The 18,726-nt window shown below is 36.4% G+C and overlaps 2 protein-coding genes across 15 annotated transcripts in view; one reads left to right on the top strand and one right to left on the bottom strand.

Moving 5' to 3' along the window:
• The window catches only part of DMTF1 (cyclin D binding myb like transcription factor 1), a 43,870-nt gene extending 28,191 nt beyond the window's left edge, over window positions 1-15,679 (bottom strand). For 2 of the 14 annotated variants that reach the window (XM_016945085.4, XM_063814641.1), the window contains exons 1-4: window positions 15,525-15,649; window positions 4,463-4,585; window positions 3,027-3,143; window positions 1,477-1,599 (exon numbers count right to left, since the gene is read on the bottom strand). Coding sequence is in view for 13 of the 14 variants with exons in the window: in XM_063814641.1 (XP_063670711.1) it covers window positions 1,477-1,599; window positions 3,027-3,135 (232 nt within the window). In the remaining variant the exon portion in view is untranslated. Of the gene's footprint in view, window positions 1-1,476; window positions 1,600-3,026; window positions 3,144-4,462; window positions 4,586-13,555; window positions 13,695-14,675 lie in introns of all 14 variants that reach the window. The other 12 variants (XM_063814638.1, XM_063814643.1, XM_016945079.4 and 9 more) reach the window with 11 other exon arrangements.
• Window positions 14,465-16,673, top strand: LOC107971530 (uncharacterized). The gene is made up of 3 exons (XM_063815933.1): window positions 14,465-14,533; window positions 15,215-15,794; window positions 16,438-16,673. Exons 1-3 carry the CDS (start codon window positions 14,465-14,467, stop codon window positions 16,452-16,454), a joined length of 666 nt encoding a protein of 221 aa, XP_063672003.1. The 3' UTR covers window positions 16,455-16,673.
• The last annotated feature ends 2,053 nt before the right edge of the window (window positions 16,674-18,726 follow it).

The raw sequence follows: 18,726 nt of genomic DNA, 5'->3' as shown, positions 1-18,726 counted from the left end.
TGATGCTATGACCCAACATTAAGCAGCTCATGTGCTTTCATGTCAACATACCTCTATTATCTGAAGCTAAGTGAACAGCGCCATGAAGGATTTGGTTTACCACCATAAAATAAAACTAATACCAAGTGTAGTTTGAACCTACAATCATGAACAAGACATTGCACTTTAACAAAATGAATTGAAGTCAATTTATATCAAAATAGCCACTCAAAAATTCTAGCTTAGAAAATATTTAGGATTACATCTGTATAGATAGGCCAATTAAGTTTTAGAATTGAAACACAACATAATGATAGTCAAATTAGGAAAGATTTTTTAAAAAAATAGGAATCATCAGGAGGAAAGAATATTTAATTAGAAATGTTATGCTTGTCTATGCCACAACTGGAAGCAATATTAACACTGTTTTTCAATTAAGTCTTACAGTAAACTAAAAGTTTTTCTGTTCAATTTAGCAAGCAATTAACTCTAAATTCAGAGTACATATCTACTTGTTAAGATATGATTTTCCATGCTAAAAACCAAGTCTTGCTTTTTCAAAAGATGAAGATGTGATTTTGCCTGATGCTGAGTGTAAAATCAAAGTTCTCAGCTATGGCAAAACCCTCCTTTGTGCTAAGAGTGCCAACAGCCATGTGTTGCATCCCCATTGCCATGGACAAAAGCATCTACTCCAGAATCTTCCTGAACACTCCACACTCTTTGCTAAGCAAATCAGAAATACAACCTAATGTTGCAGTTGGTATGCTGTCTTGTGCCAACAGTATTGCACTTGAAATATTGTACCTCCTGTAGAAGCCAGTCTACTCTAAATGATCTTGAAATAGAAACACATTAAGAACTTTCTCAGTAAGAATAAACTAATTAGGCTTCTAACTTTCATGCTGTCATACAGCATACTGAAGAGGCAATATGGCATTGGGGTTAAGAGTATGTATTACAGGAACCAGAATGCCTAGATATGCTCTTAGCCAAGTTATTATAATTTTCTGTGTCTCGGTTTCCTGACTTATAAAATAGGAATAACAATATTAGTACCTATTGTAAAGCATGCTTTCTTCTCAATGAGGGCAAATATGGTTCTTGGGGTAGGGGGAAATGCATGTGACAAACAATTTTATTATCTTTATGAACAAAGCAAGGACATACAGACAGTACATTAAGAAATACAAGCTATTTTTGAGGACATTTTGTAATTTTCATGAAAAGCACAATCAGGAAAAAAAGTCTAAAAAGGCTCCTTGTGGGGCAATTGAAAAAAAAAAGGTTGGGAAGATTAAAGTAGGCAATATACGTAAAAGTATTTAACGATATGCCTGGCACATAGTATTTATTGTTAGCTAAAAAGAGGTGGTTTGACTAAATGAAGAAAAAAGCAGTAAGTCCAAGTCTATTAGAAATGCCAACTGAAAGTCCTGGAAGCTAAACTTTGATTTTAAAAGGGAACTCTATGGCTCTTAATACGTAGTGACTTACGTGGAAGTGCAACAACTGATATGCAAGGAGTAGAATCATCAATACTCTGATCATCCTCAGAGGACAAACAAAGCCTTTTATGTGGAGGTTCAATACTATCTTCTGAGTCTATTTCATCCGCTTCTAATGGAAGAAAACAAACAAACAAAAATTTCAAACCAAAGAGGGAAAATAAAATCTCTAACAATGGCTCTACAATTTTCTTATCTATTAAAAAAATTTTCTTACCAATTTGCTCATTTAACTAAACCTAGTTGTGCAAACAGGATTCAAAAGGACACTGCCTTTCTATGCCTACTGCAGTATTCAACTCCTCAAGGCGGTGTCTTAAACTTGAAAGAGAAGGGAAGCCCGGGGAAAACTGCTCTCTCTCTTGGCAGTAGAAGCAATATGTGCAATGACACAGACGTATGAGAAGCTTAAGGTATAGGTATGTTAGGAAAATAAAGATAGTGTGATCTGCTGGAACACAGGTATATGAAATGCGGCAGGAGGTAAGACTATGAGGAAAGCAGAAATGACTGGGGCCTATGGGCCAAATTAAAGAACCTGTACTATATTCTAAAAACCTTGGGAAGCTTTATGCTATTAAATGTATCAGGAACAATTTCATCAGCTGCTTGAAAGATGAATGATAGGTAGGACACTGGTTAAAAGGATATTAGAGCTACCTAGATGAGAAATGAGAAACTGAACTAACAAAGGCAGGCTTGAAACAGAGAGGATGCAATGGATTTAAAAAACATAATACTATCAAGAAGTCTTCAAATGAAATGATGCAGGTGATGAGAGAAGTAATTTATTCCCAACCACATTCATGATCTGGACACTAAGTAATGAAATTCACAGAGAAAGGAAAAAAGAGAACTAGGTTTAGGAAGTACATGTAAGGATTGTTTGGGACATATGAAACCTAAGATGCCTATGAGAAGCACAGAGAATTCTGTATAAAGACAGATTCTGAGTCATCTTTATAGGTAGGTGCTACTTAAAATCCTAACTTTGAATTAAATAACCTATGAATTATGTACAGAGTGAGAAGAGAAGACATAACCTAGGTTGAGTAAAGATGAACTTCAGAGCACAATAAATAAATGACATAAATAATGAGCAAGTCGGGGAGTAACAACAAAATTATCAGCTGGAAAGCTATTGAATCTTAATTCATTGTAGATCACCATATTAAGTCATATTGAAATGATTGTGTACAATTCTTTAACACAGTTTCTAACAAAAAAGTCTACTTGCATTGAGGAATAATTCTACATTTTCTAATGTATTAACTATGCTGCTGGTACCAATTAGTATAAAAAAAGAAGTATATATTATAGTTATTCCATGATTACCTTTGGGGGCTCAACAGATCCTATTTATAACATAGCAACAAGATTGACAAAAACTAACATTTATGTTAAAGAGATAATCTCCTTTTCTACTGTGCAGCCTAAACTCATAGGCACCTAGACCCCTATTTGGGAAATAGGGGTCAAAAGTGACATGGAATTCATAAATTCAGAGAGTCAGAATTATATATCAGCAAGTTCTCCTACCATTCTGAGGGCAGTGAAGAATGAGATTCCCTTCTGTGTCCTGAGTCAAAGTCACAGAGTTCACAGTTTCTACTGTTACTGTGTCAGAATCCTCTTCCACTGTGCTCATACTCAAATCTGTACAAGAACAGATTCCAGATCAGGATTTCAAAAATTATTCCCAAATATGAAGTATTCCCTTATAATCCCCTGAAATACCACACACATTTATTTGGGTATCTGCCTACAGTGTTCTTCATGGAAAATTGCAACGAGAGTTCAGATTTCAAAAACTGCCTTTCACAAATTTATACCCATTATTTAGAATTAGATATCTCAAAGAATCTGTTTGCTCTGATAAATTTTAAAAACCTACAACATTTGTAATACTTTAAAAAACGTTTTTGCAACATCCAACAAAAGAGAATCTGTCTTATCAGCAAAACTCTCCCCACTTTTTTACTGTGTTTTTATGGACAGCTTTGTAGGTGCTTAACTTCTTTTTCTTTAAGCAGAAGATTCATCAAAACTTTTATCTTAAGAATTATTTTTTCAAAACATTTTTTACAGGTATTTAAGCTCTATTATCTGAAAAACAGGAACACTAAATAATTCTTGCTGTGTTCTTTTCAAAATATTGAAAAAGTGCATACATCCATCACTGACCAAATTGTAATTTTAAAAGACGAGTTAGTCCTTCTTTTGAAACAGGTAACTTTGAACATCGTTCAAAGTATCCTTACCTGCTATTTTACACAAATATTATTTTCCTCTTGTTCAGACAGATGGAATAACTAGTCTCAGAATATAGCATCTCATGGCTAGTGGGGGGAAAGGTATGAAACTATAATCAATAGCCTGGTTGAAGTCTTCAGAAATACCTTATAAGGTTTAAGGAGGTTCTTGCCTCAATACTCACTTTTGGCACGTATGTTTTACCAACTAAAGAATACAGAGGACACAAACCCTGATATAATTACTCAATGTTTATTAAGCTTTTTTTTTTTTTTTTTCTTTTTCAGAGAAGGGGTCTTCATTGTTGCCCAGGCTGGAGTGCAGAGGCTATTCACAGGCACAGTCTTAAGGGCCCTAGAGCCTTGAACTTCTGAGCTCAAGTGATACTCCTGTCTTAGCCACCCGAATAGCTGGGTACAGGTATGTGCCAACACGCTTGGCTCTCTCTGGCTCCTATACACAAGATATTAGTCCATTCATATATTTACCACTGAAGTGAATGTATTTTCCTTTGGCACAAAAACTTAAATATATTAACATTTACATGGTAAAGATCCAATAATTCATTAAAATTTTACTATACAAATTACTATTTGAAAAGGACATCATTCATTTTACAATAGTAATTATGCCATTCCCAAAATAAAGGTAAATGGAAATCATGATCTAGTTTTGACAAATTTGCAAATCATGTGAGATCCTTGCAACAGAAGCAGACTTACCTAGACAACGGATGGATCAGCTACAGCCCTTCCCACAGAATCAGGTTGCCTTCCCTTAGCAACCAGCATCACTTTCATGTTATCCAGATTGTTTCTCTCCCATGTTCCTATCTCCGCAACACTCTGAAAAAGTAACAGCATTACACACAATAAGGCTTAATAAGAACAAACGAATAGTATAGCAGTATGCTGATGACAGTCTAGGCCCAAGCCTCTGTGATATCTCATCTAGAAGAGTAAGACAAAACCAGAATTCTTTTTGAAGCAGAATTTTTGGAAACTGGCCTCTAAAAGTATTCCCCAATGAAGGACAGAAATGATGACTATTCACAGGTAGTTTGTTAACCCAAGTGGCTCTCATCAGGCAGACAAACGTTCTCTGAAAAAAAAAAAACAGGCTCAGCTATGCTAGTGGTTCTATGAACTGTAGACCGTGGTACCATTATGTAACATGATGTGTATATCAATCAATACAGCACCATAAATATTACTAGTAACTATAGTTCTTCTTTATAATTATTAACACCTCTCTTTATGTTTTATCTTAAAGCATTAAAAATTATATAGTACCCTATTCATCCAGAAAACCCTTTTAAGATGACAGATGAACAACCCTATCTAGGAATCTGTGGAAAAAACAAAAACAAAACCTTAAACAATTAGGCCAGAAAAGACAAATTACAAGCTCTTGAAAGCAATGTGAAACTTTATGAAATATGAAATGGTTTTTAAAGGTTTCTTTCAATAAGCTTCTCATCTTTATCCTCAAAAGCCAACCAAAGACCTTAAAAAAAAAAAAAAAAAAAAAGCACATGATTTGAGGTTCAAGGGGATGTTTCAGCAAAAATTAGGGATTAAAATTCTAATTTTTGCGGCATTCTAATTAGATCCTCTTTGCATTTTCAGTGAAAAAGGTACAGATCCTGCTGGAGAACCATTAAGCTATTAGATTTCATGTTGTTATCATTCTGAATCCATTAATTTTTTAAAGGCTGGCTTTTTAGTAATACCTACTACAAAAGATGGGAGAAAGAAATGTAAAAAAGTAAAAAAAAGGAGGTTAAAATCATCCATAAACTTCCCAACGATTTTTCATACTCTTTGGTGTAGTTCCTTCTAATCTCATCTCCCGGTGTATGTGTATCCGTGATTATAGTGTATTGTGCAATTTTATATCCTGCTTTTTAGAATCTGCTCAGATTGAAAAGTGTGAAGGAAACCAAGGTAGGCATCTAACAAAAGTTATTACTTAAAACTTACACTGCACCAGGCGTGGTGGCTCACCCTTATAATCCCAGCACTTTGGGAGGAGGATCACTTAACCTCAGGAGTTTGAGACCAGCCTGAGATAGTGAGATCTAGTCTCCAGAAAAAAAATAAAAAATTAGCCAGGTGTGGTGGTGTATGCCTATAATCTCAGCTACTCTGGAGGCTGAGGTGGGAGGATGGCTGCAGCCCAGGAGATCAAGGCTGCAGTCTGGGTGAGAGCGAGAACCTGTCTCAAAAAATAGAAAAGCAAAAAATAAAACTTATGCTGCAATAAAAAGCGTTACATTATTTAACAGTTATCCGTTACTGGACATTTATGATGTTCCCAATTTTTAATTTCCTTAAACCATACTGAAAAACATATTTTTACACTATTTCCTTGAATATTAGTAAATAAAAATTGTTAAATCAAAGGATATGACAAAATTTCGAACTTTTCAATCATATTGCAATATATTTTCCCAAAAAGTTGCACAAATTTATATCCCAACCATTGAGATGCAAACTGTACTCTTGGTAATCTTGCCAATAGTTATTTTTTTAAAACTTCAAAGCAAAAAGTACAATGCTTATTTTATAGGTGCAAAATGGTCACAGGTTTAACATTTTAATGATATCATTTCAGGACCCCAGTTAATCCACAACGTTGAGAAAAAGAACAGGAATCCTGGCTCCTTTTTTAAAGTTCTGCAACTCATGTTAGAGATTAGTGAATGATTCTATGCTACTTTGTAAATTATCAAGCTTATTTGTTCAATCAACAAATATATCCAAATATATTACCTCTACTATATGCAGGTACTGGGGATACAGTCACCTTTTTTGTTTTTATGCTGTCATCTTTTTTTCGTGGTTTTTGAGATGGAGTCTCACTCTGTTGCCCAGGCTGTAGTGCAGTGGCACAATCTTGGCTCACTGCAACCTCCGCCTCCCAGGTTCAAGTGATTCTCCTGCCTCAGCCTCCCGAGTAGCTGGGACTACAGGCGTGTGCCACCATGCCCAGCTATTTTTTTGGTATTTTTTTTAGTAGAGATGGGGTTTCACCATGTTGACCAGGCTGGTCTCGAACTCCTGACCTCAAGTGATCCACTTGTCTCAGCTTCCCAAAGTGTTGGGATTACAGGCGTGAGCCAATGTGCCTGGTCCCGTCATCCTAAATATGTTCTTGACTCACCTTTTTTCCCCTATAGTCTGAGCTATGTGGTCAGTACATTTATTAATATTTAAGAAACTGACCTAGTTTCACTTTTAATGGGTAACACACACAGTTCAAGATTCAAAAGGTAGGTTATTTTTATTAATATTAGTATTAATACTAATAATATAAGATATAAGGTATCTAAATGAAGATGTCAAACTGAGAGTTAAATATATAAAACTAGAGTTCAACAGGCCAGGATTAGACCTATAAATCTTACTGGCATACACATTGTTTTTAAAGATTTCTTAAAACAGGTTAGAGAAGACAGCCTAGATTACAGTTCTAGAGCACTCCACTAAATTTGGGAAGTCAAACAAAGGAGAAGGACCACCTAGAGAGATGCAGGAGAAAACCTAAGAGGTATTAACTAAGAAGCACAAGAGTGTTTTTTCAATGAGCATTAAGTAGTTAACTATGTTGAAAACTGCTGGGGGGAAAGATAACTGAGAAGTAGCTACGTAATCTGGCAATATGGAGAACTGGTGCCTTTAACAAAAGTAGTTTTGGTGGGAGTAGTAGAGGCAGAAGCCTTACTGAAATATGTACAGAATTAGAAGTAGGGAAGAAAAGAAACTACAGGCCGGGTGTGGTGGCTCATTTTGGGTGGCTCCCAGCACTTTGGGAGGCCGAGGCAGGCAGATCACCTGAGGTCAGGAGTTCGAAACCCGCCTGGCCAACATGCTGAAACCCCGTCTCTACTAAAAATACAAAAATTAGCCGGGTGTGGTGGCAGGCGCCTGTAATCCCAGCTACTCGAGAGGCTGAGGCAGGAGAATCACTTGAACCCGGGAGGCGGAAGTTGCAGTGAGCCAAGATCGCCCCATTGCACTCCAGCCTGGAGGACGAGAGTGAAACTTCGTCAAAAAAAAAAAAGAAAAGAAATGACAAACTACTGATACTTTTTTCATGAAGTTTAAGCTTTCAAATTAGAACAAAAGGACCAAGTGCAATCAAGACAGTTGTTACACAGAATATATCTGTATTCTGATGTTGGACTGAGAAACGGTGGTGAATAAATCAAAATAAATCAAATTGTGATAGTAGAGTAGAAAGTTTAGTAATTTAGTTCCTTTATTCCAATTCATTATACATGAACCTATGGTTAACAACTTTTGGAATCCCTCCCCATTTGGTTTATCTGGAAAACAGGAAAATCGCCAACTCTATCACTCTTTTGGTCCTTTTTGGAGCAAAATAAAGACAGTCATGTAACACATAACATTTTGGTCAACAATCAAATGTGCATATATGGTAAGCCTGAAAGATTATACCACTATATTTTTACTGTACCTTTTCTATATTTAGATATGTTTAGATACACAAATACTTGCCATTGTGTTAACATTGTACTCAGTACAGTAACACGCTGTACAGGTCTGTGTATTTTCTATGATGCTCACATGCAATCACCCAAACTGCATTTCTCAGAACTCTGTCATTAAGCAACACATAACTGCACATCAGCTCTTTTCAATTTTCCTTCTTTGTAATGGGTTATACCATATGTACTATTTTTACACTAAAAACGAGAAGATACAGAAGAAAAAGAAACACAATTTTAACAGCCATTTTAACTGAAGTGGCATTTTTGCATGTTTTCATCATTTGCTGCGTATCTTTAAATAGCACAATACCTTAGCACATTAAAGAAAAAAATACCTGAGGGTAGCAGCAAATCCAAATGCAGTTAGGAAAACCATGTACGATCTGCTTGAGATTTCAAGAATTTTGAATAGATGTGAAAATTCTCTCTATTGATGTACAGCTTTATGAACAAGGAATTCAGCTTTATCATCAGTTATTAGAAAGCTGTGCAAGGAATTAAGTTTTATCCATAGCTTTATCAGTGGAGAGTGGCTTACAGAAAGAACTATCAGATGTGTTTAAATTTTAACAGCCCTAATGTTTTGGCATTGCCGTTATTTATGCACTCCTTATTTATAGCTTTGATAGCTTTAATTTTCTAGTCTTATCATGTGCCTGACAAATATAGTTATATGCCTTACTGACATTTCCATTAAAAACTTTAATTTTGAATTATTCATGCATAACTATGGAATTTGTTACACTGGGCTGAAAGCTGACAGGATTTCAACCACCATCTGTAAATTTTTATTTAGGTTATGTATCTCATAATCTTGTTTTTTAAAAGAACAGGGGAAACATTTCTTGTAATCTGCTGTTTAACAAATAATAGTTTTTTAAAGTTAGGCAGTTTACAGTGAGCCAGATCATTTTTGTATTGACTGAAAAATACAACTTTTAGAAACTTAGGTTTCAGTATTAACGACAGCATTTAGCTTAGCATTACTTGTAGTTTGAATCATTTAACTCTAAGGAAGATACTGGTTAAGAATGTTTTCTAAGTTTTATACCCTATAAATGAAGACCTAAAAAAAGTATAAAATGAAATAGTGAAATGTACAAAATTCCAGTTGACTTTTATTACCTAAAATTTAAATGTGTACTTAATAAATCTTGAGTGATTACTTGATAAATCACTAGATAGGTGGTATGTTTCAACAGTTATTTAATGCTTTCTGAAGAAATAATTTCTGGTCATTAAAAACTAATCATGCTCTGCATCAAGAATTATGGCTTTCTAAAATTATTATAATTCTTAAAGTTTTAACTCATTGATGACTCAAGAATAAATTTTAGAAAACTTAGGATAGCATTCTGTTCCTGTAACAATCTCAATGAAGTTTTTTTGCAAGACTAAAATGTATTTGATTCCTTAAATTTTAGATTTTGTTAGATGCCATTTAAATAATGGTACAGAATTCACTCCTTAGCAGCATTTTTTCAGACAAGCTGAAGTGGTTTTAATAAGACTGAGTACTATTTAAATTACCTTTTAGAATTATTTTAATCATTGAGTTTTTAAACATGCGGCATCTTTACCAAGTACATTGGAAGGTTTATTATTGACAGAACAGGTTGGGATACAATAAGGACTTGGGATAAGTCATTTCATTAATAATCAATACAAATGCTGTGTGTTTTAATTTATAAAACCATACAGAACACCTTCTGCCAAACTTCAAAATTTGTATATAGTTCTGGGCCACAAAAGTTGACAGTTTTATTTATGACTACTTAGATTGTTATTTATGCATGAAACAAGGCAGGAAAATACATTGAGAATTATGTTTACAGTGAACTTCTTTAATGCATCATATTTCTTAAAACATACTTTTAATGTGTACTTAGTATTTTAAAAACCAAACAAAACAATTATACAATTGCAGGTTTGTACATGTTGTCAATGACAAAAATAAAACCATTCTGGTGGCTTAAAAAAAAAAACACATAACCTTAAGTGTGGTACAAAACTCTTATAATGGAGTTATTGTGTCTTCATTATAATATAACCTTATAGCTCCCAATGAAAAAGATGAACCTATTTAATATACTATAACCTGGAAGAACGAAAAGGGATAAGCATAAAGAAATAACTCTTGGATCTGTTATTTAACACAGAATTCAATTAAAGAAATGAGTTATTCATGCTATTCTTCCTTTCAGTATTGATGTAAAGTCCTTATCCAATGGGTTATCTTAGACTGGTATTTCCATCAATTGAGTCTACCTATCGTCCTCATTTTTCTGGGCATTTAAGTGTTGAATATCTTCTAAAAACCAGAATCAAGGAATAAAGTCACCTTTCTTCCCAGTTTTGGGGGCTAATTCTGTAAACAGCTGTATACTCATTTCCAACTACAGTACTGATACAAGTATGAAAGAGTTTAGATGCTATTAGTGGCAATCATGAGAAGCACAGGAACCAACATTTGCTGACCCTAGAGGCTTGGAGCTGTGATTCTAAAATGGAACATGGGATGAGACCACATGATATAAAACATTCCCTATTTTAATACACTCACTTTATACTGTGAAATCTTGCAAGCTACAGAACATATAGCACCACAATTTTATTAGGTGAGTTAAAGACTGAGAAACACAGGCTGAGAAACAGTCTCTGGCATAGATCAACTAATAAGGCAGTAAGGACAGTTTTCAGATGTTTTTTTCTCCTGACCCAATACAGTATAAGAAAAATCATTCATGTTCTTTCTGTGTGATTTGCAAGTCTTCTACCCATGTTATCAGCATGCCTATCTTTTACTGTTTTCACAATATTAAGATCATACTGTCACACTTTTCTGTACTTACTGTATCAGGAGCATTTTCCAGTATCATTACTACTTTACATTTTGAATGAGCACATAGATCTAAATTTATCTAATTCGTACCTATTACTCAACATTTGTTTTTGTAGCTATGTTATTATAAAACTCCAAATGGACTATTACTCTATCATTGTATAACTAATGCTTTAAAAACTACTTAAAAGAGAATTTGCTTAGTAACGTCTAAGGAATTTGGAAGATAAATTTTAAGATATGTTTATTTCGAAATAATGAAAGTCTGCTTAGTAGAAAATCTTAGTGGAAGATAATAGGTAACAAATTCATACATCCTAAACATGGGTACACAGAGGGCTGTCAGACAAGAAGGTCATAGAATAAGCATAACATCTTCATAAGCACAAACTTTATTCAAGATACGAATAGGAACACTACACACTTGAAGAATGTTTTGGACTATGGTGCCAGGCCCCGTGGGATTTGTTCCTCTATATACTTTGTGGAAAAGTTTGAGCAGCAGAGCCATAAATGAACATAAGGCATATTCAATTAAGGTACCTAATTAATGTTTACTATGGCTTGGTTTTAAGATGGTAAAATATGACTATATATCATAAAAATGTCAACAGAGCTGTTAGTGGAGTCTATTCTAGCAGGCTTTGTTGATTTCAATTACCAACTATTGAAAACAATGTCACTATTACTTGAGTAAGGAGGATTACTTAATAGCAAGGATTTTAAGGTGCAGCATTTCATATCTGGTTTGACAATAAAACTATATTGCTTATTCAAAAACAAAAATGTTATTTTTCACTTCATGCATGGTTCAGGAGCTTACAATGTGCTATTCGCCACACTTGAAAGATTTCATCCTTTCAAAACTGAGTACTTTTCTACAAGGCACCATCAGAGGCTCTTTACATGGACATATACAGTATCACCAGACACCTGTGATTTACAGTGAAGTTAATTTTTAAAGCACATTTACTCATTAGATACTAAAATATACACCGGCACTAAAATAAACCTAATGAGCATTTCTGATACGTAACACCTGATGGGAAGTGAATGAATCAGCTTTGACCACTGGTGCTTGGAAGAATGACCTAACAGTGTACATAATCAAAATGACATTTAAATATATGAAATGATAGAAAATTAAACTGTTCATAATGAGCTCTCCAGTGTGCTTTTCTCTGACAACTTATTTCTAGTACTCAGTCATGGAATGGATTATCTTTCTACAAACTTGGGTGGGGGGGGGGTGGAGGAGACATAACCACGTTCCTCTTTTTATTTAAACTTATCTACCTTTATAGAATCAAAGCAAACACAAAATCTATTTGTGATTTCTATTACAGGAATTTTCTTCACAAAATGAAAGCACCATCAAGATAAACGGAGAAATGACATGAAAGTAAACAAATGCCACATACATTTGGTAACTATCCATATTTTATCTTTAATATTTGGCAATTACTTTAATAAAAATCATTTAGTTTACCACTTTCTCGGGTCTTCTTGTATCATTTGGAGACATAAAGGAGCTGCAATTGCAAAGCATTTAAAAGTATATCAATTCCTAGGAAATCCTTTCATATAGGAAAAATATGATGGTGGTAAGAAAAAAAATGGACTATTAAAATGGAAAACTCCATTTTGGAAAGGCAGAACACCACCTCAGTGTTAAATATGCAGTCTCTACATAAGGTATAAAAAAAGTAGAATGAACCCTCCTTAAACTTTGTTCCTTTCTAAGCTTTTGATGTCTTTGCAACAGACAGATGTGTGTTTAATACAAGTGATGCAAGACGTCAATACTTTCAAAAACACTTCTAAGCTCCCTCAATATTTTAACATCTATGTGCCAGGCAGTAAATCCTTAGGAATACTTGTTTCACATTATCCCAGTCATCCTCACAGGTGTTAATTTAAGCCAATGCACTTAATGAAGCATGGCAAAGGCAACTGTTTAAAATAATGAGATGTTATTTTCAGGACATGTAAGTTTATTACACCATTAATAAAAATTAGAGTCTGTAGATGTGGGAGAGATAAATGAGGCTAATAGAAAGGTAAGATTTTTTGCGGAGGAGGTAAAGGCAAGTTTTTTGTTGTTATTTAAATACTAACCAGTGATATCAAACTAACCTTATAAAATACATACACTATCTCCCCACCTTTAAAGCACCCCTGGGGTGTAATGAGATAACTAAAGGATTGAAAAAAGAGATCTCTAAAAAAAGGACTAGAGGACAGCTATCTACTTTTGATATGAGTCTCCACCAGTAAACATTTCCCAACCATGCTGTTTTCAAAGCTCAAGTCATAACGCCCAAACTTTGATTTCTTCCCCTCAAAATACTTCTAAAACCTGAACACTCAGAAAAATGTTTACATAAAATAATGTATTCATATAACTGCAAAGTATGAACTTAAAGTTCTAAGAAAGATGCAATGCCCAGTACTTACTGATTAAATGTTGATGAAGACAGGGCAATAGCATTTTGGCTCCACCATTAGCTCAACTGCAACCAATTAAAGAGATTCACGCAGAATATGCAGGTGCTAAATCAGTCCCAAAAAGCATATTTTGGGGTGAGCCTATCAACTAAAATAGTAAGAAAAAAAATTAGCTTGTTTGGTGGCATACAGAAGCACCTAGTATCGAGAGTTAAAATGAGATAAAAATCACCACAATCATGAAATTTATTTTTCACACCTATAACATAATGGTTTTTTCCAAATACAATCAGGCTGGTTTTTGTGCTTTCTGTATGGAAGAAAAAAATTATTCTCACACCAAATTGGATTCTCTCAGCATGACAATTTTTGTAACGTTAAGGAATGTAGCTTTAACATTTTTCTCTAAATCTTAACAGAATTTCTAAATCCTAACCAAATACATGAAATCCTGTCTCTAAGTACACCATAAGAGCAAAAAGATAAGATTTTGGTGTATCGCCATAGTCATTCTTTAAATGTTAAAGTGATGGCAAATTACTCAAGTTATTAAAAGACAGTAATCCTCAGAAAGCTATTTGAAATATAAATTCAAAACCAGCTTAAAGAAATTTGAAGTAATGAAAAAATATGAAAACCCTTAACTGAAAAAAACAGATTTTGCAATACTTTCAACATAGTGGAAGAATATTTTCCTATTTGGAGCTTAAAACTACAAATGGTTTTCTCCCACGAATTAAAAATACAGGTATAATTTAAAATTTTCCAAATGGCGTCACTTTAAGCTTAAGACATGTCATATTAAAAAATAATTCCACAGAATATGCATTTTGTAGGACGTCCCAACATGCAGCCTCGACTGTCAGAAAGGAGGCACACATAATCAAATCCATGTACATTAAAAAGAGGTACACAAAGATGAATGAGTTGCGAAAAAAGCAACTACACAAATTCAATGAGAGAAAGGGAGGAGTCCTGACTCATACTGTATACTATTATCCTTTTCCTTATCTACACCGAGTATTTTATATAAAGACATATGCTCTATCATTCAATTGCACAAAAGGGCACTTGGCCACTTCTACTCTCAAATCTGCTCTGGAGATTGTGGTAAAAACATTCTACATACCTCCCTGAAGAAATTCTCAAAGCGAAGTACATTTTAGAGAAAAAAGTGGACTTAACAATTTTAAGAACTTTCTCGGAACTCGGCACAATAGGGTAATTACTACTTTACAGCCGCATTTTCCGTGCTCCACCAGGACTGTCCCCGCGCCCCAGCCCACATTCCTTCTTTAAAGAGAGTCAGACTGACAGAGACGGTTCGGCCAGCTATCCCGATTCTCTATGCCTGGGCCGTGAATCGCCGAGCAAGGCTGAACCCCCGCAAAATTACAGAAGAATCTAAAGCGCAAACGAGGGAAAAGAACAAAAAAGCAAAGGGGGGGGAAGTTGGGTCGAGACCCACCCCCACTCTCTCAACCCCACCCAAGCCTACCTCTCCTACGCTGGACCATAAAACAAAACCGAAAACGTAACAAAAATAAAAACTAAAAATAGAACACCACGAGAAAGTAGCGCTTCCTTACTGTCTCCACTCCTTCTGGCCCAGTTCTCTACTCAACCTCCCGGCCCACCCCACCCCCCAGGGGTCCCGGCGCCATTTAGCTCCTCCGAAGCCGCCGCCATTTTCCGCCCCCGCCGGATCGCTGCTGTGCCTCGGCAGCCGCTCGCTTCCCTACTCTGCAGCCTCAGCCACGGGCTCCGCCCGGCCCTAAGAGGGAGGCCCTGGCCGGAACGTGCGGGGACGGCAGCTGCAACGTCAGGAAGGCCAGGCCCCGACCCCGCCCGCAGTGCCCCGGCGCCGACAGCTTGCGCCAGCCGGCGGGAGCTAGCGGGCAGCAAGGGGGCCGGACAGGCTCCACTGGGCGGAGCGGCCCGGGCGGCGGTTGGAACCTGAAGGTTCCATCGCACTTACTTCCTGTTTTGGGTCCGGGCACTTTGGAAGAACCAGGATGGAAGCTCCAAAAAATACCAGGATGGAGGAAGCAGCCACGGGCGAGAGTGGCTGCAGCTGGAGTGAGCGAGCGCGACGAGCCACCGGAAACGGAGCTGCGGCCGCGCCCCGCCCCCAGCTCCCCGCACGCTGCCCCTCCCGCTCGTCTGTTCCGCTGGCGGCCCAGCGTGCTGGCTGTACAGCGTGCTGGCTGTACGCGTCACTTCCGGCTGTGTCGGCGCGCGAAAAAAGGTCCTGGGTTGGAATGTTTGTACTGGTCTGTGGCGGTGGTTGTCGGCTGTCCTGCCAGGAAAACTCGGCACTGACTATCCCACTGCTGATGCTGTAAAAGAGGTCCTTCTGCTATGACGCAACTGTGGTTCCTCTGGTTCTGGGGACACTTAGGCCTCGCGTGCCGATTTTCATAGTTCCCTGTGGCCCCGAGCCGAGGGAGCCGCGGTGTGGAACGGAGGGAACCGGTGATCTCAGTGCTGAAGAAAACAGGGAGTGTGTGTCTTCATACTTGATTTGCCTTACCGCAGGGCCATAATATGAGATGTCTGGGCGTGTTAAGTCGTTCTTGATGAAATGTGTCCTCTGTGAATGTAGTCTTACTGTTAGACTAGGAAGATGCTGTTTTGCTGTGCCCAGTTCCTCTTAAAAGTACAGATGCTCCTTGGGTTGCAGCCGTATAAACCCATCCTAAATCGAAAATGCGTTTTAATACCCTTATAAACGAAAAGGATAAATAAGCCTTTGGGTTCTGTAATGTGAGCCAGCATTCTTTGAGTGTGTATGTGACAGGTAAATGTTTTACGTGTATTAAACTCATTTAATGTTCATAAGTTCTAAGTGCATCGCTACAATTATTACAAATGAATCCCATTTTACACAGGAACCAAAGAGAAGTGAAGGAATGTGTCCAAGGGCTCCCAAGTTGGCGGTGGAATTAGAATTGAAGCCTCAGCTCCAAAGCCTGTGTTCTGAACTACCCGGTTGCAGTTCACAAAATACACTTTGGCAGTACTTTCATAACGAAAACAAATGATTACAACCAGTTTACAAATGCTTTGCTTTACTGGAGGATCGACATGTTTGACTAATTTTCAAAAATAAATCTCAGAAGCAGCATTTTCTTGTGTTGATAACTTTATTACTAATTTGTGGCACTCTGCATTCTGTTGGAGTTAAGCCGTGTATCATTCCATTTTTTAATAAGTACATAATAATGTTTATGTAAGCAAAACTATGAGGCAGAATAGTATCGTGGTATGGACTCAGGCAGTCAGACCTGAGTGTGAATCTTGGCTCCATTTTTTAGTAGTGGATATGGCACTTCACCTCTTTTAGCTTTGTTTACTTTAGGAGTAATAAGATCTACCTTCCAGAATATTGTAGACAGCGTAGTTTGCATGGAATCTGACGTGTATTAAGCATTAAAAATGGTAACTAATAAACCTTAAAGCCAGGAAAGCAATACAACTACTCAAAGAGCAGTTCTAATAAAATAATAATTACATATACAAAATTGTTGACATTAACATTGATAAGGTGGTTCCTAATGAGCCATATTTTTCATAAGACATAACCATATAGGATTATTTTTGCTAAGGCATAAAATAGTGATATATAAATTATAGTCGGGCTATCCATTCTCCTCTGCTAAATTTTAGGTCAGCCTGCACGCTGCTAACTCCCCCCAAAAAGTCAAGTGCATCCTCATAACTAAATTCTCCCTTTCTGGTTGAGTTTCTTTTATAACTACCTTTTCCCAAGTCAATTGGTATTTATTTGGGGATGACAAATGTATTTTAATATTAGCTTAATGCATAATTTAAAAAAATATAATAACGTCTCTATCCCTTTAGCTTGAATAATCAATGTAAAGACTATCCATAACACAACTTGATTCCTAGAGCAATTTTCTGCAGTTATACTTCTATGTTATCCGTACCTCATTATTTACTCAATGTGTACCTGGGGAATGGATGAGGTTTTAAATATTATCCAAGGATTTACCTATTTAGGAATTAAATGTTTTGTAGAAAAATCATTAGAAGTATTTCTATCCTAAACAATAATTATTGAAGTATTTATAGCTTAGCTATGGTATTTACTGCATTTGCTAGTTAAAATTGACTTTGTTGGACTCCAGGTGTCTATAACACTTTTGTGAACCTCATCAGTGATTGATGATGAAATTGCCTTTTATGACAGGTTGATATATTAATATAAAGTATTTCAAATACTGAGAAGCAGGTTCTGTTGTTTCATGATCATCTTGTGCTAATTCAGAAAAAAAAGATGTTTGTAAGCTTTTGTTCAAAGTAAAAGAAAAATACAATTACTGAGTAATTTTCTTTCTACACAGGCTCTGAGTCCTGTTAATATAGCTGATGGGTATACACTGTAGGGCCTTCCAGCTGATGAAGATTGCTGTGCTAATGGAGGAATGAATAAACTGTCCCAGTTATGCCCACACACCAGGCTTTACCAGGTGGTCTCCTGTCTCAGATTCTTCCTGTAGGCTTCCCTCTGGGCCTTATGACACTCCATCTTACAATCCTTTTCCCGCCTTGCATTTTGCCTATGTGTCTCATCTCTACAATCCTTTTAATACCTCAGCCTGGTGACAACCTCTCTATATCCACTTCACTTTTTTCTTCTTTTGTGGTAAATCTTTGTTGAGACCTATTGATAGAATATTAGCCAGAAAAGTGTTTCCTTATCAAGGGAATGGAGAGCTAAGGCGTCCAATACTCCTAGCCAATAAGGATAAAAATTTTTGTTCTGTCTTTGTAATTTTGGTGTGCAAAACAGAACAGTTCAGATACTTCACTAAAACAGGATAATATCCAGACCCAGACTCAAAGACCTGTTCCTTTATAATCTAGCATGGAAGAGAGAGGGACAATGTATTAGTTAACTAAGCAATAATTGCCATGTTTTGTAAGTTCTGAGAAAGATACAGCTTGGGTGCTCTGAAAGTGAACTTTTACATAGAGAGTTCAGAGTAGGCCTTTCTGAGAAGATACTTAAGCAGAAAGGTAAGAATAAACAAGCATAGTAGGGGGTGCAAGGTGGGAAAGCATTTGTCGAGCTAGTGCATGAAAGCATATTTGCAGAAAGCAACTGGCTTGTAAAATGTTTATAAAATGGTGAAAGCAGAGCACTGCCAGGTGAT

This window comes from Pan troglodytes, chromosome 6 (genome assembly GCF_028858775.2).
Source record: "Pan troglodytes isolate AG18354 chromosome 6, NHGRI_mPanTro3-v2.0_pri, whole genome shotgun sequence".
Lineage (NCBI taxonomy): Eukaryota > Metazoa > Chordata > Mammalia > Primates > Hominidae > Pan > Pan troglodytes.
The sequence above is the reverse complement of the archived record's forward strand: the minus strand, read 5'-3'. Positions and strand labels throughout refer to the sequence as shown.